At 35.3% G+C, this 26,787-nt stretch overlaps 1 protein-coding gene across 2 annotated transcripts; it reads right to left on the bottom strand.

The window, feature by feature from the left end:
• Window positions 1–1,923: 1,923 nt before the first annotated feature.
• On the bottom strand, window positions 1,924–6,221 carry LOC141672239 (membrane-bound transcription factor site-2 protease homolog). 2 transcript variants are annotated; one of them, XM_074478797.1, is made up of 10 exons: window positions 5,969–6,220; window positions 5,788–5,853; window positions 5,499–5,565; window positions 5,298–5,396; window positions 5,083–5,174; window positions 4,669–4,816; window positions 4,470–4,550; window positions 3,907–4,359; window positions 3,437–3,760; window positions 1,924–2,245 (listed from the first exon to the last, which is right to left on the bottom strand). In XM_074478797.1, exons 1-10 carry the CDS (start codon window positions 6,067–6,069, stop codon window positions 2,084–2,086), a joined length of 1,593 nt encoding a protein of 530 aa, XP_074334898.1. In that variant the 5' UTR covers window positions 6,070–6,220; the 3' UTR covers window positions 1,924–2,083. The 2 variants fall into 2 exon arrangements, with proteins under 2 accessions (XP_074334898.1, XP_074334899.1); XM_074478798.1 differs by lacking the exon at window positions 5,788–5,853 and having other exon boundaries at window positions 5,969–6,221.
• Between the last annotated feature and the right edge of the window lie 20,566 nt (window positions 6,222–26,787).

Below are 26,787 nucleotides of genomic sequence, written 5' to 3'. Positions count from 1 at the left end.
AACTCTTTTTTAAAATATTATCACTTTACAATTTAGGTATTTTATTAAAAATATCCATATTTTTTAACATATCTACAAAAATATGGTCAAAATTGTATACAAGGATGCCAACCCGACCCGATTCCGGAACCCAAAACCGTTCCCCGAATCCGCCCCAATCCCCGAACGGGGATAGTATCTTCTAATTTAAATGAACTTGACTAACATGTATAGTAACACTGACCTCCGGTAACTTGACAAAAATACAAAATCAGTAGGGCAGGTAGTAGGTAATAACATCCTTGGGATGACAATTCTTTTATCCGATGCATTTGCTTATAGTCAGGCCCGACCCTGCTTGTTTATATATTAGGTATCGATCATAATCTATTACTAAAGTCTATTTGGGGTGCAATAGGAGCACCTTTATTGTGCAATAGAAGACGAATATCAAGACTTTGATGTGTTTTTGAAAAGCCACTTTGGAGCTGGAATGCATTTCTCTCAATTTTTTTTAACCTTCTTTCTTGAGTCATAGAAGATAAAAAACCAAGACTTTAAGCATGATTGTCACATTTAAAGAGATAGAAGACTGTTGCAACTATGGACACCAGCTCTTAAGTTGGATTTATTGACAAAGACCAAGACTTGAAGTAAACCAAGTCAAATCAGCTCTAAAGTTGTGATAATTTGTAGGGTATTATCAAATTGATGAGAGTTTTCTATCCAAAGTCTTAAATGTGCATGATTGTCACATTTAAAGCGATAGAAGACCGGGGCAACTATGGACATCAGCTCTTAAGTTGGATGTATTGATAAAGACCACGACTTAGAGTAAACCAAGTCAAGTCAGCTCTAAAGTTGTGATAATTTATAGGTACTATCAACCTGATGAGAGTTTTTTGTCCAAAGTCTTAAATGTGCAGGGTATTGACTAGGATGAAGACTTTGAGAAGTCTTTTAAGCTACTTTTAAAAACTTAATGCAGCTTCCAAGAAAGCAAAGAAATGATGCAATTTTTTAGAATAAATTTATACGTGCATTAAATATTAGAAGAATAAGTTAGAAAAAGGATAATGTTCTCGGATGTCCTGTAACACGTTTAATACAAGTAAAAAAGTTAAGATGTAGAAAACTTGATCTTCTTGCTTTGCCTAGATAACCAATATAGATTTGTAATTTGAGAATTAAATGTTGATGCGAATCGGTCCCCGGAAATAACTTCTTTAATTGAGATCGTAATTGTAGAAGGAAAATTATCGGTGTAATATATTAATGCATAGTATATTAGGTAGGAGTTGCTTGTATTGAGTTACTCTCCGATTCCGAACGGGGATTGTTTTTGCAGTATATAATATCAAGAAATTTTATTATTTTTATTATTAATACATTATTATAGTTATCTATTTAAGATTTTTTTAATCATATCTAGTTTTTATTTTGGTTGCCACTTGTGCAAAAACTTTATTCATCTATTTTTTAATTTTGCTCATTCAGCGGAAATTATTGCAAATTATCTATTGAGACTTTGTGTATTTGTATTAAACTTCTATGAAATACTGAACATGTATATGGAGATTGGATGGGCAATGAGGTTGCTAGAAAAACAATTTATTCCATCATTTTAAAAAAACCACGTCAGTCTTAATTGTAATTAGGTGCAACTACCAAATGTTTGTTCTGTTTTGGACTTTTGGTCAAGTCTACAGTGCACTTATCCACCTGAATGTGCCACAATATTATTGCTATATTTTTAACCAGCGTATAATTCTCCATATCTTACAACAGATAACAATGTGGCCCGTTCACTATTCTCCACCGTGATATAGCAGCATAATAGAGCAGATAAGATCATAAACTCGCAACGAAAACTGTCCAAACCAAATACAATGGTAACAGGAGCTGATACAACTGCATTATGAAGCTTGAAAGCCTGAAAGCTAATTTTTTTCTCAAAAAGTCCAAAATTTACTTCATAAGCTAATACACTAATTTTAATGTACAAAATGAACAATACAGAGATGTGGCTGACTGAGTCCAAATCTAACTTGACCATTAGCATCACTATTGTTAATCAAAATACAGCGGAAACTAGAGGATTAGCTTACAAGATGACCAGCAATATTCTCCTTACAAAAAGTAAAAATGTAATACACGTTCCTCCCAGTAGAAATGATCGAAGAAGAGTTTCCCTCTTCCTGGGGCCTATCAATCTGAAGATGGGTAAAAATCCCTCTAGGATGGATTCACCGTCAAGAAAATATACCTGGAGATAATGGATTGGTTTTAAAAACACATTACCCGAGTAAAAAAAAATGTCGTAAAGAAACACAACAAAGTTCATAGTATCAGGTGGCAGAGCTTTAAGAACCTGACAGTTATTAGCTTTAAAAAGTATCAAACTAATAGGCCTCTGTAAAGATTAGATGAAGGCTCGAATTGGTGGAAAATAGGTAGGACGCTTGGGGAAAAGCCCAAGGAAAGTAATGAATTTGGATTAACAAACTTTTCAAATGAAATTCGTTAAATTAAGCAGTTATTTAAAAAAATATGTGAACTTTAAAATACATGCAAAGGAGATAGAAGACAATTATTTGAAAGCAGAGGGATATCTACCGCAACAAAATAGGTGTAGATTAATATTATAAACTATTCACTGTAGAGACCTCCACAATATGAATATATCCAGCTACAAATTATGGATAGGTAACAACTAAGTAAGCATGAAGGTGGTTCGTAAATTATATTAGCTATGTGGAATTATATATACAAAAAAGACGGTTGGAAAAGCAATATCACATAAACAAATCAACAATGCAAAACAGTCTTAGCTTACAGGTCAGGGATACTGCCCTTCTTTACCAAATAAGGCATTTTGCTTTATAATATTCTCATCATCTATCATCTATGTTGTAAACAGGTCAAACTCGGATTAGACATTAAAAAGCCCAGAAAAATGGAAAAAAGGTAAAAAAATTGGACTAACATAATAACCTAATTATTTAAGAGTCTCCCAAAATTCACTCATTATCTCAATATATAGTCTACACAGACCCAATTAGGTACAAAATTGACGATTTTCACCTCTGAATTTGAAACTCGTCGTATTCTCAGGTTTGAACCATCAGGTATGAATTAGAATTAATGATTTTTTGGTTATCTAGGGAAATATATATTGATAAGAACAAGAGTAAAATGTATGGTTTCAGTTGGTTTTGGAGTAATAATTGTTTTATTATATAATACATATATACTAATAATTTAATATAAAAATTATTTTTTATTACATTTTGATTTATGATGTTGTCATGTGTGTGCTTAATCCATCATGCAAGAAAGGTGACATGTGTTATGTATGACATTAGCTTATTTCACAAACATATTCACCAACATATAGAAATGAAAAGTAAACATGAGCTTATTTCACAAACATATAGTAATGTAAGCTTGAATATACCGGAAGGCTGTTGAGAAGCGCTAGCATCAGAGAGACATGAAATGTGAACTTCAGAAGTTTTTCAATGACATCCGGAAGATAAGCACCAAAAGGTATAGACCAACGAGGTTGATATGAAGTTAATCTAACTGAATTTGTCATTGAGAATACATCACCAATAAAAACAAAAGTCCCTCCACAGCCCAATTCTTCAAATTTGGAACTGTTAATACTTGATAATGATTCTCTCATGAGTTGTAGACATTTTAAGGAAAGAGGTCTTGCGTATTTGATCTCGGTCCATGTGAGACCCGGAATTTGGATAGGAGCCAGGCAAGACGCCTCCTGTATTAATCATCAAAAGTGCCAGTCATGTCCAATATCTTCTTTTTGGTCGAGTAGAAAGAAATCCGCTTTATGGACTAAAAGATATTATGTATACAGAGATAACATTGAATTGAATCTAACACATGTAGTAGTTGGTATTAAACCTCTAAACATGAACAGCTACTTCCATTGCTTGCAATTTCCATCCATCCATCACCACATTTCTTAAGCTCTACAACATCCTTAGCATTCAAACAGTAGATATAATCTGTCGTTTTCTCATTATTATCGTCACTAGATGTGTCATTTGACGTACGTAAAGGCAAGCAGGGCATAGTTACAAAGGAGGAGAGCTCATCTGGGCAATAATTTCTAGCATCTGATCTGATATGATAGCTCTCTTGAATTAAAGATCTCGGAACACAGTAACCCTTCCTTCTATTGTCAACCTTTAGATATTCATAGTCTTCTAAGTTTTTATTTGTTTGCTGATGAAGCAAATTGGTGATCTCCATCCACTCCTCTGCGTCATGGATGCGAATTCCATCCAATGAAACAATAAAATCACCTGGAGATATGTACTTAAATAAAGGCGACGCAGAGGAAACATCCAACACCTGGTGCAATATAATTATAAGAAGTCCATGAGAGAAAGGAATTTTTTTTATAAATTAAGTATACATTATGATAAAACAACCTTTTAAAAGTAAATGTTCATACAAAGTACCATAGGGCTTTCAGCACGTATGTATATTGGATATAAGATCAAGGGAAGAAGGAACATTGCCAAAGCACAAGCAGCACAAATCTGCAGTGGTAGTTGAAGTAAAAGGTAATCAATTCCAAACCAAAACATGGTAATTGAATGATTCCATTGCAAAACATGATATTCTGACAGAAAAAAGGGCACAAAAGCGAATACTCACCACTGCATTGTGCCAAATGCCAGCACAGTATATTCGTAGAGCAGCGACTCTAGGAAGAGCCTGCAGCACCTCATTATTGAAGGCCACAAGAGCTCCTGGAAAGAGAACAGCTAAAAATACAGCAATGTACTCAATCTGTATGCCCTCACTGCTACCCGAAAAAGCAGCCCCTATGACACCAAATCATGAGATCCATCCACTTCACATATGATATTTGTATCCAAATGCATAAACAATTATATATAATATTTTACTCATTATTCAGATTATGTGGCGAAATTCTTTATTTGGATTTGTATGAATAGAACATGATAAGATGTTCAAAATACGAATACAAGGAGAAACCAGGACTGATACTACAAATAAAGAGCAAACAACAGACTGAAGGGAAAAACAAAGAGTTCAAATTTCGACCTTGTAGCAGAAAGAGCATGCCCTAATTCATGTGCAGCCACAGATATCACAGTAGATATACATATGTATCCAGCATCAGCGAGTGAGAATACCTGTATAACCAAATAGGAAAAAAAACATATACAATTATATAATGACAGGATTCAGGTGGTATAAGACTGTTAAAAATGTACAACTCAGTTCCAAATTAACAGAATTTAAGTTAAAATGCTCACTGAAGGGGAATATCCGAAGAGCGTGTCACTTAAAAGACTTATAATTTCGTAGTTGCTACCAAATAAACTCAAAAATCGGGCTAATTCCCAAAGAAGCACCTGAACAGAAGTCAAAACAATTGTACAAGATCGCGATCAGGGCCATAAAGTTAACATTCAACTAAAATCCGAAAAAAAGAAAGAAATGGTTTTGCTGCTAACCAAAGTTACTCCAAAAAGAGTAGCGAGACTAAAACCAGTCCCCACCGAAAACCAGACCCTCAGGTACCTGAGCAACAGTGGTCACTATAAATAAAACCACTTAAATTCAATATCACTAGCAAAAGATTGAGCAAATCTAAATTTTCAGTTTTTCACAACAGAAAAACAGAAATTCACTAGCAACTTACCTAAAAGATGAAATTTTTATTCTTTTCAAATCAAAATACTAACACTAAAAGTAAAAACCAAGAAAAAAATGGTGAAATTGGAAATGCAATTGGGTATAAACCTGGAATATCTTCTTCCAAAATGGAATAATGGGTCATTTAAAGCTGATGATTTTAAGTCACAGTACCTGTTAAAGTTGCAATTTTGATCAAGAACTCATTTACCCACTTGCATAACACCGAGGGAGAGAGGGGGGGGGGGGAGAGGGAGAGAGTGTAGAGAGAGAGAGAGAGAGAGATTACCAACAAGAAACAGTATTGGAGAGGTGGGTGACACGAAGAGGAAGAAGAGTTTGATTGGTATGTGATCTTCTGCTAAACCTTCTGAATCGTCTGCCTTCCATTCTCAATCTTCACAGCAGCAGCACTAAAACGTATTGATTTCTTGAAGTATATTTATCACATACTACCTTTAGGTTTTTGCAGTTTGGTTTAAAAGACATAGATAAACATTTGGGCTCTGCCTTCACTTTGGGTCAAGAGTTTGTACTCTCAAAATTAGCAGACCAACAAAATGTCACGATAAATGAATGATTTTAGTAAATGAATATTTTTTCGGTCCCAATATTATAGAGACCGTATACAGTAGAAACTCTTTAAATTATTACTCGTTAAATTAATAAACTCTCTAAAATAATAAATTTGTCCGGTCCCGACTTGAACCAATGTAAAAAATTGAAAAATTCGATAAAATAATAAGATAATAATTTTTCGGGAAATCCCTTTATAGTTTTCAGTCCCAAAAAAATCATAAATTAATAATTCATAGGAACTGAAAAAATTTATATAGTTGAATACTCCTTACGTAACTGACATAGTTGATTTTGCAACACCTTTTAGATGAGAAACCATCTTATGAGATATGTTTTAAATACTCTAACACGTTCATGTAATTTATATATGTCAAACTTGTTTGAGAATATATTGAACACATTCATTAATCTTGTTTACATTAATTATACAGTACAACTTCAAAAGTCATTGTTAATTTTCCAAGGTTACTAATTACGTTGAATCCCAAGGTTCGTTGATTCTAAGAGGTATGTACATTATAATAGGTTAAAAACTTTTTAAATTAATAATTATTAATTTATCGATAAATTAATAACTCTCTAAATTAATAAATTTCTCCGGTCCCGACATTATTAATTTATAGAGTTTTTACTGTATTTTTAAACTCGATAAATAAATAATCTCGATTAATGAATAAAATATTTTCATCCAAGAATATTCATTTATCAAGATTTAACTATGTTCAAGTTAAGATATTTGACTTTGTCAAAAAAAAAGAAAGTAAATAATAATTTTCTGAAATTAAAATAGTATATTATTAAGTCAATGAAATAGGTAGTGGGTAAACACTTATCCCAAGTTATGATTTGATTACTTATCCTCGCTATTTGTTAAGAAAAAATATCGTTTATAAGATATATAAACCTAATTAGTTAAAAAAATAGTGTAATATTGATTTTGACACATTTAGAAAAGATTTCGATTCGATTCTAAGATTGTTAATTAAATAAATATTTTGTACATTATGAGGATATCTAGTAGAATATGATTTATGGGTTAAATGCTATGTATTGACGGTGGATTTGGTAACAATAAAATTCGAGGTTCGTAGACGGAAATAAGATCTGTGACAGTGGTTATTCATCGCAAAACGTGAACAGTGTTTGGTGGTTGTGATTATTGGTGGCTGAGATTACTTAGGGTTAGTGGTGTCTCATTTGCGCTCTAACTTCTGACCCCTTACAATATGCCTACGTATCCCTATTTATAGGGAATCAAGCCAACGTAGTTCTTGGGGAACAAAAAACTTAATGGGGTTAGATCTCTTGTCCTGAGGCCCAGTAGGAAACCTCCTGGAAACCGTCTTCTACTAGCTTTAGAAATATCTGTCGATGAGGCCCAACCACAAAGGTCTAAGGCTCGTCCGCGGCTTCGAGACTTCACGGATAAGGCATCTCCCTGGCCAAGGATAACCCTTTGCTACCATCTGTTTCTCTAATCCATGGACACAGGTATAGCCGTGGTTCACCCCAAATGTTGGACGCATCCTTGTCCTCCGGATAAGGAGCCCCTACCAGATTACAGGACAAGTGATCCCAAGCTTTCGGGTGCAAAGTGCAGGATAATTCAGAGTCTCCCAACGAGGACACCCGTTGACTATAGAGACAGAGCTCCCAAAGCACACACCAGAGTTTACCCCACATCCCCAATGAGGACACCCATTGACTATAGGAGGGGGCCTTCCGTCCAGGCATACCCCTGGAGGTCTCTGACCACGGACACCGCCTTCCTGTGGTTGCATTATAGGAAGGAGTTCTTCAATAGAGTACATGCAGCAAATAGGTTAGTAATAATAATCTCCTTCTTCCTTGAACCATCCAAAGAGCCTATCCAAGTAACCATGTTGAAGTCTCATCCAAGCCATACTAGGGTGCGCCCTAATACCTTCCACAGGTGAGTAGTTAGCTTAGAGAATTACTCAAATTCCTTTTCTCCATATAGCAATAGGGCGCACCTCCTTCACTAATGAAGGCGCCCCTTGATTATTCATGGTGTTTTAACATTAACCTTTTTGTATGCATAAGGGCGCGCCTCCCGACATCTGTAGGGCGCGCCTTCGATTTCATAGCACTTCTGACTTATTCCTCCAAGAGGGCGCGTCCTCTGTTTTTAGGGAAAGTGGGCTCGCCTTATTTTTCCTTTGATCTTGGCTAAAATATCCTAATTTCATTCAAATGACCCCCTTTTGACCCAAATATCATTCATGCCAAATTTTGGGCATAACAACTACCCCCAAATTCCATATGCTATTGAAAATGGGATTGAAATTTTCATTTTTCATTATAATCTGCTTAAAATTTGTGTAGACCTGTCATGTTTTTTAATACGGGGCATGCCTTCAAGAGTGCCCGTCCTTCAAATTTGAAACAGTTCACTTTTTCTCGGGGATCGTGATCAATGTGATTGATGGGATTAACAGTTGTCCCACGTCACTTTTAGCTATAAATATCAGCAAGTATCATTCTTTTGTACTTTTTACTTTACTTCTTCTTTTTCACTTTACTTTCTCTCTCTAGAAATTATCTCCGGCGGAAATTGAGAACTTTACTTTCTCGGAAACAGTCAGTCCTTCATCATTTTCAAGCTTTTTTCCGGTCAATCTTCTCACCGGTTAAAAAGGTACACAAAACTTTTTGCATTTTTAAATTTCGTCAAGTAAATTATAGTGAATGCTACATTGACTGTTCATCTTCTTTCTCTTATTCTTTGTGTTCTTCAAAATTGTTGTATGTATATGCGTATATATCATGTATATGTCAATTTAGATCCATAATTTTAGGATTTCAAATTCAAATTCGTGTTTATGGAATTGCAACCATCATCATAGAGTAACTTGCGCCTGATTAAACATAAGGCGCGCCCTAAAAGGGCTTAAATAGGGGATGAGTTTATCCTTGCGAAATCGTAAATTATAACAGTTAGGGTGCGCCATCCTTGCTAGGGCGCGCCATCTTTTGTTATATCATCCTTACAAAATAGATTTCCATAAGACCGCCTTTAGCCTAGGTCAAGTACATTTGATTTTTTGGTTTAATTAAATTACGCCTTCCTATTTAAACACGACATCTGACCACATTACTCTTCATTTTTTACCATCACGTCCATACTCTGTATGGCGGGCCTTCTCCTTTTTTTGTCACATGTTCCCCGTTATTCACTTTTCCTTATTTTTTTTTTTGGACGCGCTCTCAACAACTTTTTCCTTTTGTTTCGACAGCTGGAAGACGAGGGCGCGTCTTCTCCTTTCCAACCCTTCAAGGAATTTCTCACTAATCTTGGGATATATTTTCCTCCCGACATTTACTTCAACCCACAGCCTCCAAACGCTCATCACACTCCCGAATTTTTAGATCGTGTGGCGCGCCTTATTCAAGACTCCAAGGAAGGCAAACTTATGGAAGACTCTTCAAACAGTTCTTCCCTGGATAATGTTCCTTTAGCTCAGAGAAAAGGAAAAAAGAAACTAATTTCTAAAGATAGATCACCACTTCCAGCAGACAACGACCTTGATGATTGGCTAGAAAACTGAATGTCGGTAGATATAGAGGAGTAGAGATAGGATTAAATGTAGGAGCTGGTCCTTCAAAAGTTTCATATAAATCTATTTCTCCAAGTTTGTCTCCCCAACAATCTCAGGGCGCGCCTAATTCTGAGGGCGTTTCTGAAGAAAATTCCCTATCTCTTCGTGAAGAGATGAACTTTTTTGACGAATATACTCTTCAATTCTCCGATTCTCCTGCTCCTTCGCCAGTCCCCTTTGAGCATTGGGAGGTTTCTGATAGTGAATTGGATTTTGACTGGAGCAAGTACGAAAAATGTACTGAAACTGTGAAGAAGTGTTTTAAAAAAAAACAGGAAAAATTGTTTTGTGTGGGGTTTTCATCTAGTTGTTCAAACGAGCAATTGGAATGGCTAATGAAGTTTTACGACATGGAAGGTATATGGGTGCGCCCTCTGAGCATGATGCGTCCTCATATTTTCAACTACGGGAGAAACTTCAGGATTCCAAGAATGGTTACAAGCCCGAAGCTTATCTCTCTGGGAGTGAGCACGCCTTTACATTCCTACCTTAGGGATGTATTTGAATTATATGACATGGCACCTCTCCAACTGTCACCAAACAGCTATAAACTTGTGCTAGCTTTGTTTATCCTTTACATAGACTTAAATTTTCCCCCACTAATAATGGAGGAGGTGAGCCACTTCTTTAGCTTTCGCAAATCTGATCATGGTTACTACTACTTGGTAGTTGACAAGCAACACAACAAGAAAGGTTTTTCTTCTGGGAAGGTCAACCATAAGAAAAGATGGAAAGAAAACTTCTTCTATTTATACGATGTTCCCAGAATCAGGATTTAATTCAACACAGATCCAAGTAAGGGCGGACCCTAAATTTGATTCATTGTTTTCTTTCTCCTTTCATCTTTTTTTATATGTATTTCTCCTTTCTTACTCATTAGATAAGCCTTCAGTACGGGAGTTAGAGGGCACGCCCAAAGCTCGCGTTGATGCTTTACTGAAGATTGCGGCAGAGAGATGGAACTTAAAAACTCTCGTTATCAGATCCAACCTAATGCGAGTTAGAATTCTCTCCGACTTGGTGGGGACAAAATGTAAATACACGGAGTTCAGGAAATGTGTTCCATTCTCTCGTGTCATAGAAATAGAAAGTGAGGATGAAGCAGAAGATGAAGAAGAGTATGAAGATAGAATTACTCTAAACGAACCCCCACTAGGTTTTGAATTGCATTTTATTTGTACCAAACCCTTCTTGTTTTGGCGCGCCCTTGGTTTAGGGCGCGTCCTATGTGCTTCCTTTATCTTTCACGACATACTCTTGGAGAGTTTTTCTTTATTTTAGGCCAGGTACCATTACAAAGGCGTGCCCTTTCTGGGCACGTCCTGATTGGTTTCATTTAATCTTTTATTTGCACATTTCTAATGCTTTCATTTAGCTAGCATCCTGTTATTATGTTTAAAATTCGCATAATGAAGGCCCGCCCTATTTAGGCGTCCTTTTCTTTCTATTGCTTTAATAGATTTTCTTGTTTCTTTGTACAGATATAGCTCCTCCAAAGATTCCCAAGTCGTTTGGGGCGCGCCCTGGTGATAAGCCCAAAGCCAGAGTGACAAAGAAAGACACTCCAAAAACTTAATCATCCATTCCAGCCCCTGCTTCTGTCCTCCAACCTACCCATGTTTCTAAAAGGACAGTGGTAGACCTAACTGAGAAACAGGGTGCGCCTAAGAGGCCCCAGACAGAGGGCGCTCCTACTGACTCTTCTTCAGCAGCACTCAACTATCTTGGACCTCTGGGTTCTTTTTATGTCACTAATGAAGAGGTTAGGAAGTGGAACACAATGAGCTTGGAAGAATCTACCAAGGCCTCAGTCAAAGCCTCTTGCCAATTCATGTTTCATTCCACTTAAGTTGTGGATAAAATTTTGGAGGAGAGGGCGCGCCTGGAAAGGCTGTAGGGAGATAATAACATTCTCCAAAACAATCTCAAAAACAAGGACCTTCTTCATTCCAAAGACATCAAGGCAAAAGACTCTCAGATTACTTTTCTCAAAGGGCACTACACCATAAAATGCCTACTGTAACAGTAAAAAAATGTTGCATTAGGGGCTAAATATGTTGCTCTTGTCCCACTTTTAAGCTAAGGTAACATTTTCTTAGAGACAGGTTTTTCAATGTTGTCTTACGGGTCTAAGGTAAATCTTTGGTGCCTAAGGCAACATCGTATTTTATGTTACTATAGCTTGCTATTGCAACAAAAGGAGAGATCAGTTGTAACTTGATCTTTATGTTACCTTAGAGTTCTATTTTTTTTAAAAGTGGGACCCACATGGGCCCCCCACAGTGGGCCCCAATGTAGGTCCCACATCCGGCCCATTTCAGTTGGTAACATTTTCAAGCATCGACAACATTTAAAGTATCTAGTGCAACATTTCAGAGTAGCTAGTGCAATGTTTAGGGTAGCTAGTGCAATATTTTTATGAGCTAAGGCAACATTTTTATGGTAAAAATTGGAACAAAGGTACACACAAATTACAAGTTTCCAAAATAACCAGAATTCATCAGCAAAGCAATTCACCAGATCATTATACAATCATCAACAATACTGGACCAAACAATCTTTGGACTTAAATAAAGTTCCGAATAAACACACTTAAACCAACTTCTTACCCCAGTACTTAGATTACTCTATATCATACTTAAAAGTAGTAGCAAAAGATAATGAAGTCAGGACACATGCATAGACATTGTAATGTCATACTAGAAGCTACTGCCGCCAGTCATAGGCGTGCCATTGTTATCGCTTGAAAATGCTGCACACAAATCCTCAATGTCGACAGTGATGTTTGGGTTTGCTTCAACAAGTTTTTTAAGAACCAATGCCATGTTCTGTTGCACTTTCTTGTCCACCTGGTCATCCTTCGGCTTGTACTTTCTTCACCTTCTCTTGAACTTCATCAGCAAGGCTTTGCCTTATCTTGGTTGTCAGCTCTTGCACGTAGGTGTCTGTAGGAGCAGTTGAGCTGGTAATTTGTGAAGGCTTTGCACATCTCCCTAAGAGCCAAGTCGGGCCGTGTGATTTTCCATCTGAAAGCAGTGCACTTACATTATCTCCAATGCTGAGTTTTTTGCTAATTTTTTCCTAAAAATAAAGCAACATGAACAAATGAGATTAAATACAAAATACAAAAAGCCATTTTTTCGTCAATTACATATAACTGATTATTAAATAAAATACTTACAAGTTTGGATTTCATAATTGCAGGATCAATCTTGTACTCACGTTTGTCACTTCGCTCCCGGGTTTCGAAATAAACTGCAACATCACAAGGTGCAGAGCTATCTGGTGCCTTTTTTTCTAGCAAAAAATAACGTACATGTCATGTTACAAAGACAATATTTTTCTGAATAAAGATTGTTGTGTATATGTTGTATACTTGATAATTTCATGAACAAAATACCTTGGTAGATTTTACTTAGTGAAAAATGTAGCACTCGACGGATAAGGATTATAGTCCCGACAAATGACTCAATATAGTCCCGACGGATGATGATGTATTATCCATCGAGTGAGTAGCTTATGTAACAATAAGTCTGTAGCACATTTCTGCATACACATTGTTTAGATTCTGTAAGTAGTACTCAAGTCATGTTGACTTTAACTAGATATGCAGAATAGGTTGATTAATTGTACATAGATGATGTCTTGTAATTCTACACAAATGAAATGAAGTCAAGTGCCAGATTGCTACCTGACGGATAAACAACAATGCCATTCGACGGATGATCAACAAGACAACCCGATGGATGATCATGAACTCGACGGATGATCATGAACCCGGCGGATAAAGAATTCAAGCATCTATTGACAGTGACAACACAGTCACATGCGTCGAGTGTATGCAAATGGAATGTGAAAGCCTATTCAACTGGGTTTTAGAGAACAAAGAAGCATTGCCATTTCCATGCTATTATGAAGATATTCAAATATGCTGGAATAGAGTAATGAAGTAGCATAGTATTAGACTTGATAGTTTTTGTTTTATTATCTTGTCTTATTGCTTTGTAATCTTGGTGATATATAATCCAAATAGTAGCAAATAGAACAACTAACTAAGCAACCAAGAGAGAAACATTTGTAATCTGTATTCTTAGCATTTCTCTAGTATCTTAGTTGTTGACAATTTGTAAGCAGCTGTGAGCTAATTGCTACACAGAGTTCTCTTGATATATTATATATCTCTGGTGGATACATTCAAATCCACCAGAAAGTTTTTAAAGACTTGTGTTTTTAATTACTTGTGTTTTGATTCATTTCAAGTTATTATTCCGCACTCTGCAAATCAATTCACACTGATATATATATATATATATATATATATATATATATTTAAGTTATAACAATTTTATCTGAGAAAAAGTTTCAAGAATTCCATTCAACCCTCCTTCTGTAATTCTTGTTGCATTGTTAAGGGACTAACAATTGGTATCAGAGCAAGCTCTTGATAAACAAAGAGTTTAAAGATCACAACAAAACAACAAGATGAACAAGAAGGATGTTGGAGTCAAGATTCTTTTTCTGGATAAAGATAATTACCATCACTGGAAGGTAAAGATGCATCTTCATTTACTTTCTCAAGATGAGGCCTATGTAGATTGCATAGAAAGAGGCCCTCATGTACCAATGAGAGCTGCAACTGGAAATGAGCCATCTATCCCCAAGCCAAGGCATGAATGGTCTGATCCTGATATTGAACAAGTCAGGAAAGATAAGAAGGCCATGAATATCCTGTTTAATGGAGTTGATGGTGATATGTTTGACAACATTATCAATTACAAAACTGCCAAGGATGTTTGGGATACAATATAGATTATCTGTGATGGCACTGAGCAAGTTAGAGAAAACAAGATGCAGCTACTAATTCAACAATATGAGCATTTTCATAATGAAGAAAGTGAGTCTCTCACTGACATCTTTAGTAGGTTTCAAAAACTACTAAATGCTCTAAAATTGCATGGAAGGGTCTATCAGACAAAAGACTCCAATCTGAAGTTCCTTAGATCTCTTCCAAAGGAATGGAAACCTATGACAGTCTCATTGAGAAACTCTCAAGATTACAAGGAGTTTACTTTGGAGAGACTGTATGGCATCCTGAAAACCTATGAGGTTGAAATAGAGCAAGATGAGAGGATGGAGAGAGGAAAGAAGAAAGGAGGATCCATTGCACTAGTTGCTGAGTTAGAAAAAGAGAAGGAGATGAATATGGAAGCTGTTGAATCAACTTCAAAGGTCTGTGAAAACAAGGGCAAGGGGCTGGCAGCAAAAAATGAAAATTCTTTGAGCCAAGATGATATGGAAGATATTGATGAACATCTAGCATTTCTTTCCAGAAGATTTTCCAAGCTCAAGTTCAAGAAGAACTTTGGAGCAGCTAAGCCAAATAGAAACATGGTGGATAAATCAAAATTCAAGTGTTTCAAATGTGGCTTGGCAGGGCACTTTGCCAGTGAATGTAGAAAGTCAGATTCCAACAAAAAGAAGTTTGAGCCTGTGGATTATAAACAGAAATACTTTGAGCTGCTCAAACAAAAGGAAAGGGCTTTCATTACATAAGAAAATGACTGGGGTGCAGATGGTCTGGATGAGGATGATGATATCAGCTATGTCTGTTAGGTCCCAATGTGTTTGTAGAAGGGGGGTTGAATACAAACCGTACAGAATAATCGAATTAAATGCGGAATAAAAATGTGAAACAAAATTCAAGTTAAATAAGAATATTATTAAACTTGAAAGGTGTTACAACAATGGTATCGATTACAAGGAATTAATCTCAAATTAATTATCACAAATCTAGAATAAATTCGACATGAACTTTTTCTATTTTTGCAATAAAAAGATTCAAATGCTAAACGCAATTTGAGGTTAAGTTCTAGGGATTTTGATCCGCTAGATAGTTACACAAGAACAAGAGAATGATTTCTAGTTGATTGAATTTAACTTTACAAACTAGAAATTATGATCTTGAAGTTTGCAGATGAAGGATGAAATATTTTGCTTCTCTTTTCTGCCGAGTTCTTGTTTGTTGACTTGTGTTCTGTATTTTGATTTCTGCTGCTTTTCTTCTTTTAATTCATTCAACAGAACTGAAATGAACTGGCAAGACAATCCTGTTAGCTCAGCAAGACTTTCGGTATGACAATTAAATGAACTAGCAAGACTATGAGAATGAACTAGCAAGACTATCAGAATGAACTAGCAAGACAATCCTCCTCCCAGTGTAACTTTCAGTGAGACTATTGAAACTGGCTTGGAAAGACTTTTGGTATGACAATCCAATTGCCATACCAGTTCAAAAATTTGTCTTGCTGATTTAATCTTGAATATTATTTCAAAATCATTTCTGAAAAATGCATAATACTAATTCAGAATTAATTAACCAATTAATTCAATTAATCAATAAATTAATCTTTGCAAATATAATTTATTTTCTTAATTAAATTATATGACTTAATTAATTAATAGAGAATTAATACTAATCTTGAGCAGCAACCATTCTTCTACAAATTTTCTGAAAATCACTGAAAATTATGAATCAATTCCACCACTTTAATGTTGACACTCGATGTACTGTCTGGTTCATGAGTGACTAACTTCCGTGACGTTTCTTTATATCTTGACTTTGATACTTGATTTTCTTCAGATTAAATCCCTGTAATTAATTGATACCCTGACGAGATCTCTGTCACTTGATTAAATCTACAATCTTGGTTTGTATCACTGAGGCTTGATCAATTTCTTGAACTTCTTCCAGTGAATTAATTCCTCAAGTCTGTAGATGAACCTTGTTTCTGAATCCTTTGACAGATGTTACTTTGCGAGATCTCTTTGACGGTAGATCCACTATTTACTTATTACATTCTTATTTGAGTTGAGTTAAATCCTCGAATATACAAATAGGCTATGTCATATGCCTTACAATCTCCCCCTATTTATTTGTTAGACAATAATACACAAATACCTAGAGGATAACTCAACTAACAAATAAGAAAAAGATATAAACAGAAATGCAAAGTAAATAGCAGAAAAGTTCTGGATGACATTTAACCTTTTCCAGATTCCAAATAGATGTTCCTCTAGACTGAACATATCTTCAAGGAGTTTCATCTTCTTTTGTACAACCACATTTCCTTTTGAGAAGCGCATATCTGTCTTGCTTCTCCCCCTATGAGAATCAACTGATTAAAGAAGATCACCTTCGTTTACCACCTCTCCCGTACAATAGGATCCGCAGATAAAAACCAATGGTACTCCCCTTTTAGAAAACAGCTTCTTCCCTTACTAGAAAATCACCTTGTGTTTAACACCTCTCCCGTACAATAGGATCCGTAGTTACAAATAACAATGATATGGTATAGTGTACATATTTGATCTTTTTCTTCCTCCCTGCTATTTCTCCCCCTTAGTTAAGGAATCCTCCAAACTATTACTTAAGCTTTTATATCCCCCTTAAAGAAGGAATGTATGCCGTCATCTGAAGGAGTTCTCATATTTCACTTGGTTGGAAAAGAAATAATAAGTAGTTTCTCTTTCTTCCTCACTGTGAGTGTGTGATTCTGTTTAGTGTACCTCGCATATGTTTCACTCTTCTCTCCACTCGTGTTTACACTCATTCTCACAAGTGTATCACTCCTCTCATAGCTCCAACATTCAGCTTTACCTGTAAGGAAAATCACCTTAGCCATCCTTAAGGAGGTCATAGGTGGTGCAATGGGAGTTCGCAAATCCCCATCCTTGTTAAACTCGTCAGATGAATCTGAGTCATAATCTACAAGTTTCTAGTTTCCCTTTTAGGGTTCCAGATTTGAATTCTGGGAAGGTAAACAATGATCCAACGAATTTAGCATAAAGATCAAAGTTCCCTTCTAATGTCTGTGAAGACATTTCCTTGTGACTCATCAGGTAATATCTGAATCATTGTCAACAAGTTGCCGATCTGCACCTATGTCAGATCCACTATCCGCAGATGCAACCAAGGGATTTAAGCCTGGGGAGGTAGACACTGACCACTGACATATGGCTTTTGGATCAGTATCCTCTCCTAACACCTGTAAAGGCAATTGGTCCATTAACGAACCTTAAACAATCGAATCTGACCTTAAAATGGTCGAAACTCTTGTTTCTGTCAACTCATCCTTTGTGTGTGTAACCTTTCCTTGTGCATCAAGAATTGTTTATATTTGAGATGGTGACACTACATCGGATATCCTGGCCGACAGGCAAATTTCAATAGACGCACCCTTTTGAGAGAATGAATCTAGTAACTATTTTTGTGCCTTTTCAGCCATTACATCTTTTTGAGAAGATGTATGGGGGCTAGCAGTTGTCTCGGTTTAAATACTACTCATCTATGTAGGAGACAGAGCTACTGGGTTGACTACAGAACCTTCCTTATGTGGTGCACTAAGGCACTATCTCCCTCACGCTCATTCATACTACATTTAGTGGTAAGAGAGTGTTGGTTGGTTTGTTTTTGTGTTTGTCTTTACAATCTGGGATAGATGTTGTGGGTTTTTAACCTCATGACTGTCAATGAAAGAAAGTCATTGGAGACTGAACCTGTATCACAGAACATATGGCAATAGAGAGATAAAATGTACTTAAGATATATAATGAATGAAAATTATACATTTAATCTTTTGAGAGAAATGATGTAAAATAGTGATTTCAAAGGATTTTACATGAAATAAGAAATCACTAATGTAGAAAGAAGTTTGATTTCAATGATAACATTACCAGCTTACAAACAGCCATATCCCTCAGATAAACCTTTACTGTTATCTCCAAAGGTAACCAGGGGGCCAGCTTTCTCAACCACATTTGATAGCAGGGCTCTATCTCCGGTCATATGTCTTGATGATCCACTGTCAAGAATCCACACTACCGGTTCCACCTATTTAATGCCCTGCACTTCAAATGGATTAGACCTTCTTCGGAACCCAAACTTGGTTGGGCCTGGCATACTTGTAGAATTGTCCTTTGTCAGGCAAAACAACATTTTTAACTTTCATGGTCTCAACTTTCTCAATGACTGAACATTTGACCTTATAAATAGCCTTAACAAATTTTTGTTTAGGCTTAGGCACAAATGTCTCCTTTCTAGCCTTAGAAGGACTAACAGTCTTAGACCTATCATTCTTCTTATTATTCACATGCTGACGAGGAGTAGTCTTATCATTAGAAACATGCTTACCATTAAAATAAGCATACATCAAATTGAAAGCACAAGATATACAATTAGCAACACCACATGCTTTATGAAAGTGATTAACAGCAGGCAATTTATGCATGATAGACATGGCATTTTTGTTATCCAACTCATGTGTGTCTGAGTTAGTCTTAGTTGCTTTCACAACTTTGACTGGAACTTTCGACACACTTGACTCGAAAATAACCTTCTCATTAGCATGATCTTCAGCACGTATTTCTTCTTGAATAATATAAGAGGTCACATCAAATGGTTCAGCAATTGATGCTTTATAGAGGGGTTCATCAACACCCTTAAGCACATGTGGTACTTCCCTCCCTTTAGCACATACATGAGGAGGGGAGTTTATGCCTAATTCTCCAATAGCAGCATTGTAATCATAACCTATTCCAGATGTTTGATTAACAACTTGCTTACTGTAGAACTCTTTAGCCTTCGAACAAGAATTGAAGTAGGCTCTAACCTTAGTCTCAAGACCGATGATCTTATCTTTGAGAATAGTTTTGAGTTTTCTATAACAGTCAACTCTATTCTATAGAAAAGATACTTGTTCTTTTAACTTGTCTTGATTAATGTGCACAAGTCTTAATTCATTGACCTCTTTCTCAAGGTCTTTGATCTGTAAACTTAACAGTTCATTATCACAACGAACACAATCTAAGTTACCTCTTAGATGATAAACTAATTCAGCATCAGTATATTTTACCTCTTTTCTTGACGATGAAGCTTTTCCATCAATAGCCATAAGATCAAGATTCCCTTCTTCTTCATCTTCACTATCAGTATCATCCCAGCTTCTTCCCTTTTCCAGATAAGCCCTTTCAGAGTTACTCTTCTGATTTGAATCATAAGAGTTCTTCCTTACTTGCTTTGGCTTCCTACATTTTGTGGCAAAGTGTCCCAACTCATTGCAGTTATAACATCTAATGGTGCTCCGATCAACCATCCCTGTTTTGTATCCACCACTGCTGGTGTTAGAGGATGAAGATCCACCTGTCTGAAATCTGTTGTAGTTGGACTTGTACTTGAACTTGGGATTTCTCTTGAATCTGACATTGGAGAATCTCTTGACAATTTGGGCCATTGACTCATCTTCCAATTGCTCCAGCTCTTCCAAGGAATAAAAATGATCACTGGATTGATTTGTAGTAGGAGGATCATATTCTGCTACTAACACATTTTCCTCAGCCTTGGAAAACTGTACCATTCTCTCTAACTGTTGAGATTGTTGTTGTTGTTGACCTTTAGCTACAAGAGCAGTAGATGTGCTGACCATTCTATCTTTCTCGTAGACTTCCTTTTGATGAATCTGCTCCAACTCATAGGTTTTTAACACACCATAGAGTCTATCCAAAGAAATCTCACTCAGATCTCTAGCTTCTCTAATGGCAGTGATTTTATGTTCAAGATGAGTTGGCAGTGTTAAAAGGAACTTTTTGTTGACCTCCCTGATTGAATAATATTTTCCATTTATGTTCAGGTTGTTGATCAACGCATTGTACCTCTCAAATACTTCAGTAATTCCTTCTCCTGGATTGGATTTAAAATGTTCATACTCAGAGGTTAGGATCTCCAACTTGTTCTCCCTAACTTCCTCCGTGCCTTCATTAATCACCTCAATAGTTTCCCACATGTGTTTGGAATTTTTACAGTTCATCACATGTCTGTTCATTAAGGGATCAAGGGAATCAATTAATATTAATTAAAGGCTGGCATCCAAGGAGGCTTCTTTTTCAGCAGGAGAAAAATCCTCAGGCTCTTTTGGATAGGTTCTAGCTTTGGTAATCACAACATCATCTACTATCAACTCTGGTTCAATAACTATTGGAGTTGTTGGACCCTTCTTTAACAAGTTCAGATATTTGGGATTTGTAACTTGTAAAAACAAGAGCATCTTCTTCTTCCACATGATATAATTTTCTTTATCAAATAGTGGAATTTTAACGGTTCCAACTTTTTGTGAAGTCATTATGAATTTTTGAATAAATAAAAATTCAAGGAGTTGAAAAATCATAAAAGTCTAGGATCTCGATTTGTTCGTTAATCAGAAGGCTCTGATACCAATTGTTAGGTCCCAATGTGTATGTAGAAGGGGGGTTGAATACAAACCATACCGAATAATCGAATTAAATGCGCAATAAAAATGTGAAACAAAATTCAAGTTAAATAAGAATATTATTAAACTTAAAAGGTGTTACAACAACTGTATCGATTACAAGGAATTAATCTCAAATTAATTATCACAAATCTAGAATAAATTCGACATGAACTTTTTCTATTTTTGCAATAAAAAGATTCAAATGCTAAACGCAATTTGAGATTAAGTTCTAGGGATTTTGATCTGCTAGATAGTTACACAAGAACAAGAGAATGATTTCTAGTTGATTGAATTTAACTTTACAAACTAGAAATTATGATCTTGAAGTTTGCAGATGAAGGATGAAATATTTTGCTTCTCTTTTCTGCCGAGTTCTTGTTTGTTGACTTGTGTTGTGTATTTTGATTTCTGCTGCTTTTCTTCTTTTTAATTCATTCAACAGAACTGAAATGAACTGGCAAGACAATCCTGTTAGCTCAGCAAGACTTTCGGTATGACAATCAAATGAACTAGCAAGAGTATCAGAATGAACTAGCAAGACTATCAGAATGAACTAGCAAGACAATCCTCCCCCCAGTGTAACTTTCGGTGAGACTATAGAAACTGGCTTGGAAAGACTTTCGGTATGACAATCCAATTGTCATACCAGTTCAAAAATTTGTCTTGCTGATTTAATCTTGAATATTAATTAAAAATCATTTCTGAAAAATGCATAATACTAATTCAGAATTAATTAACCAATTAATTCAATTAATCAATAAATTAATCTTTGCAGATATAATTTATTTTCTTAATTAAATTATATGACTTAATTAATTAATAGAGAATTAATACTAATCTTGAGCAGCAACCATTCTTCTACAAATTTTCTGAAAATCACTGAAAATTATGAATCAATTCCACCACTTCAATGTTGACACTCGATGTACTGTCTGGTTCATGAGTGACTAACTTCCGTGACGTTTCTTCATGTCTTGACTTTGATACTTGATTTTATTCAGATTAAATCCCTGTAATTAATTGATACCCTGACGAGATCTCTGTCACTTGATTAAATCCACAACCTTGATTTGTATCACTGAGGCTTGATCAATTTCTTGAACTTCTTCCAGTGAATTAATTCCTCAAGTCTGTAGATGAACCTTGTTTCTGAATCCTTTGACAGATGTTACTTTGCGAGATCTTTTTGACGGTAGATCCACTATTTACTTATTACATTATTATTTGAGTTGAGTTAAATCCTCGAATATACAAATAGGCTATGACATATGCCTTACAATGTCAATCTAGCCCTAATGGCCAAGTCTGATGAAACAGAGACAAGTTCTTCAAGTAATCAGGTAATCACCACTAACCTTGCACATTTATCTAAAGTTGAGTGTAATGATGCTATAAATGACATGTCTACAGAATTATATCATTTGCTCACAGTCGACGGATGAGGATTTATGTCACTCGACGGATAACCCTTTTTGCTATCCGACGGATGACCCTCATCATCCGTCGAGTCTGTATCTGTTAGCAATCCTTCCACCAAATTGGATTCCAGCTTCTCATTGTTCTTCTTCCAGGCTGCATCACAAAAGGACTCAATCCCTTGAACTTTGGTGATTTGAGCATGAACATCTCTAGATGTTTTCCATACCTTAATCACCTCTTGTTCACGTTCAAGCTGCTTCTTCAAGATCTCTTTTTTCTTCAAGGACTCAGTTAATTCATCCTTAGCAATTTTGCACTCAATTCTTAATTTTTCAAATTCAATGAACTGAGACTCTAGCACATTATTCCTCTCACTTAAAAACAAATTGTTTTCTTTGATTTTAGCATTTTCTTTAGTGAGAGACTTAAGTGTAACAGGTTATCAAACAGAGCTGGGAGTCAGGATAGATCACTTACAGAAAGCTCCCCTTTCTCAAATTAAAGATCCATTAACTCAGGGGGAGTTTCTAACAAGGAGAGCAACTCAAGAAGAATGTCTGCACATCAGCTTTCTGTCAAAGGAAGAACCAAAGAAGGTAGAAGAAGCTTTGTTGGATCCTGATTGGATTTTAGCTATGTAGGAGGAGCTAAACCAATTTGAGAGGAATAAGGTATGAAAGCTGGTGCCCAAGCCTAAAGGAAATAATCCAATTGACACCAAATGGGTATTCAGAAATAAGATGGATGAAAATGACATAGTAGTCAGGAACAAAGCTAGATTGTTGCTAAAGGTTAATTAACCTGTAGGAACAGTCACATGTCCCAGAATGAACTCAAGAAGAAAAGAATGGCTAAATTAAGTTTTGTGCATCCATCAAAAGCTTCAAAATAGTCACAAGAAACACCACCTGCATTCCCAAGCAATCTGACATAATCCATAAGGTAAAAACAGATATATACTTTTCACAGCCTCTCATTTTATTTCACATACACACACTAGGTTGCAATATTATGTTCCAGTCTCCATCCATTCCAACTGCACCTTTGTGGTAATTGGCTGTGTAAAAGTTTTAGTAATATGGATTTCTAAGTATTATTGTTTTTGGTCAATTTAGACATTTGATTCTTCCCTAGTATGTATTTAGATTTCCACACTATGTAGTCTGTTACTCAGACCTAGATTAGATAGATTGTATTAGTGTTAGAATTTGTAAAACTTAGAATTATCTAAAGGGCAAAATAGATTGTATTAGTGTTAGACTTTGTACCAAGAACACGGTTTGTACAGTCTTTGTAATTTATGGTTGAATTATGCTCTCCAGAATATAAAACCTTTGGACTGTTGTTTGTACTAATTCAGATATACTTCAGAGTACAACAAAATAAAAACGGCTTAGTACAAGTTGTCGAAAGAATAAAGAATTTGCTACAATCTTAAACTGACTTTTCAAATATAAGTTCAATTAGATGGCTAAATTCACACCTTCTATAAAAACTGTTCCAAAAATATATATGTGGTAAATCAAATTTAAAAGTGGTTTTACCATTCACTTCATATCTTTTAAAATCAAATCATGCATGCTTAAACACAGTTATTCTAATTTGTACAAACTATATCAACTGTTTTCCTACATACATGCATAGATTAAAAATACCATGCATGCAATATAGAATTCTTCCTTATATGCTCAAACTACATGCACTTGACTAGATTTATGATCAAATTGTCATGCTTCCTCATAACTATATATCCACTCTTTTTGGTAACTACCAAACATAAGGGGAAGAGAATGTGTGATATATTTCAACAAATAGAAATTTGGACCCCTAAAATTCTAATCTTTTATACTTGCTATTTTTTTATACAAATGATCTATCTGTGTTCTATTACTGTATGATATATCTAACAAAGTATTTTGCAGGATCTCAAGAAAGAGACTCAATCTCTAAGTAATTAAATGCTTTATTTGCAAAATATTTTTCAAAAATTCATGCATACACTAAGGGGAAGCACATACTGATAATTTTATGTTTGTTTGGCAAATACCAAAAAGGGGAAGATTGAAAGGATATCTTCGATATATTATTTATTTTGGTATTTATGATTAAACATAAAATTAAGAACACGTAGATCCTCTCCATTAGGACATAAATTTAATTGATTCAAATCAAAGTCAAAAAGTCAAACTAGCAAAATCATGTCTTTTAAACAGATAAAAGAGATATTCCATTCTTATAAATTATCAAAACTATATCTTTATGGAATATATCTCTAAGGCAATATGATCAAAGAAGAAATATCAAAATATGATATTTCTTAGATCTGTGTTGCAACAGGAATATGGGCAACAAGCTCGAATAAAGAATATATCAGAAATATTCTTTAGAAGTCTCGTGCTATATCAAAAATATTTAAACTCTTCACTCCAAAATATATCTCTACATATAATCAAAAGAGTTTTTATTCAAAGATTATTAATATTCATGATTGGAATATTAATATCCAGTTCTGCAACTCAATTATGTATACTTACAGTATTTTTCTCCCGTTTCTTAAAATCTGCATTTCTCGGAGAAAATTATTCAAAAAATAGTCAAACACATTTCCTATCACCAAAATATATCACATATATTAGGAAATATATTTTAAGTATTTATACAAGTCAAAACTTTGGTCAAAAGATCCATCTCCTTTAATTCAAGACCAATGGTATTTTTACTCGGAAAAAAAGGCTGACAGAACAGTTCCAATTTTAGATAAAATACTTCCACATGCTATAATGACTTGAAATTTGGCATGGATCATTTAAATGGTATTTTTTAAGTATGGTAAAAATTTCGTAGCTTTCAGAGATTTTTTGTCCGGGTACAAAAATCGAGGCACTTGGTCCCACAGTTGACCAAGTTTGACCTAGCTACCATTGACTAAAGTTGACCAAAACTTGCAGGACATCATTTTATATTATTTAAGTAATTATCATATTTTTATGGTATTTATTTAAGAGTTTTTGGGGTGGTCATAATTAATGGCGCTTAATCCTTAATTAAAATAATTAAGTAATGATTAAAAGAAAAGGAAAATATATATTTAATATATATATATATATCAGCTGAGATTTGAATGAGTACTAGCTTGTGCTTCCTTCCCACTTGCAAAGAAACACAACATACTTTCCATGTCATCAATCCATGTGATACACTCCATCCACCATCCATTCCTTCTCAAATCTTCACCATTCATTCCACCCAACTTCTCCTATAAATAAACCCCCACCCCAACCCTTTTTCTTCAAGATAAAGAGCCAAATACTTGCTGGGATTTTTTCAAGAAGTGCCTCTCTTCATATCTTTCAAATTCTATACACACACTTCTTCTCAAAAACTTTCTCTCTCTTCTATATACTTACATATATACAAGGTTTTTGAAACCCAAGCTTAGCTTCACCCAACCAAGCTTTATCCCACCAAGTGAGCTCATCTACTACCACTTTCCGGCCACCCGAAGGGCTGCCCAAGTTCGGCCAATAGCCAAAATCCGGCCGAACCTCCGGCGAATTTTTCCGGCGAATTTTTCCGACCGTTTGTCAAAAGTGGTTAGTTTTAGCTTCTTATTTGAGTTCTTTGTATTTAAGCTTTGTACTTAACTTCTCTACTTCATCTTAAGCTCTAATACAAGCTCTCTTATAAAGGAAGTTCTCAGGGAGAACTTAGATTCGAACTCGGAATTCGAATAAGTACTTGATCTTCGTAAAAAATCATTCCAACGAGAAGATCTAAAAAGAAAAGTACTTTATCTCCAAGGGGAGATTATATTTGACACAAGTACGAGATAGCCAATTATTTCTTGCACTTTAATTGGATCTTGGCTAACATTCATTCGTGCTCATAAAATAATTACGAAGTAAAAGTGTAATCCCTTCTATCATCTCTAGTGTTCCGGGGGATTATTACTTGTCTCATATAAATACTTCGTAATTTGTCAAATCTTAAAATGGATCGTACGAGTTAGACAATTACTTAACGCTCTTTAACTGGATCTTTTCTAACTAATAACGTACATATAAAATATTACGAAGTAAAAGTGTAATCCCTTCTATCACCTTTAGTGTTCCGGGGGATTATAGCTTGTTAATCAAATCCACGAGTTAGCCAATTAATTTATGCTATTTAATTGGATCTTGGCTAAC

The sequence above is a fragment of the Apium graveolens genome, chromosome 7 (genome assembly GCF_009905375.1).
Source record: "Apium graveolens cultivar Ventura chromosome 7, ASM990537v1, whole genome shotgun sequence".
NCBI lineage: Eukaryota > Viridiplantae > Streptophyta > Magnoliopsida > Apiales > Apiaceae > Apium > Apium graveolens.
This window is presented reverse-complemented; position numbering and strand designations above follow the sequence as displayed.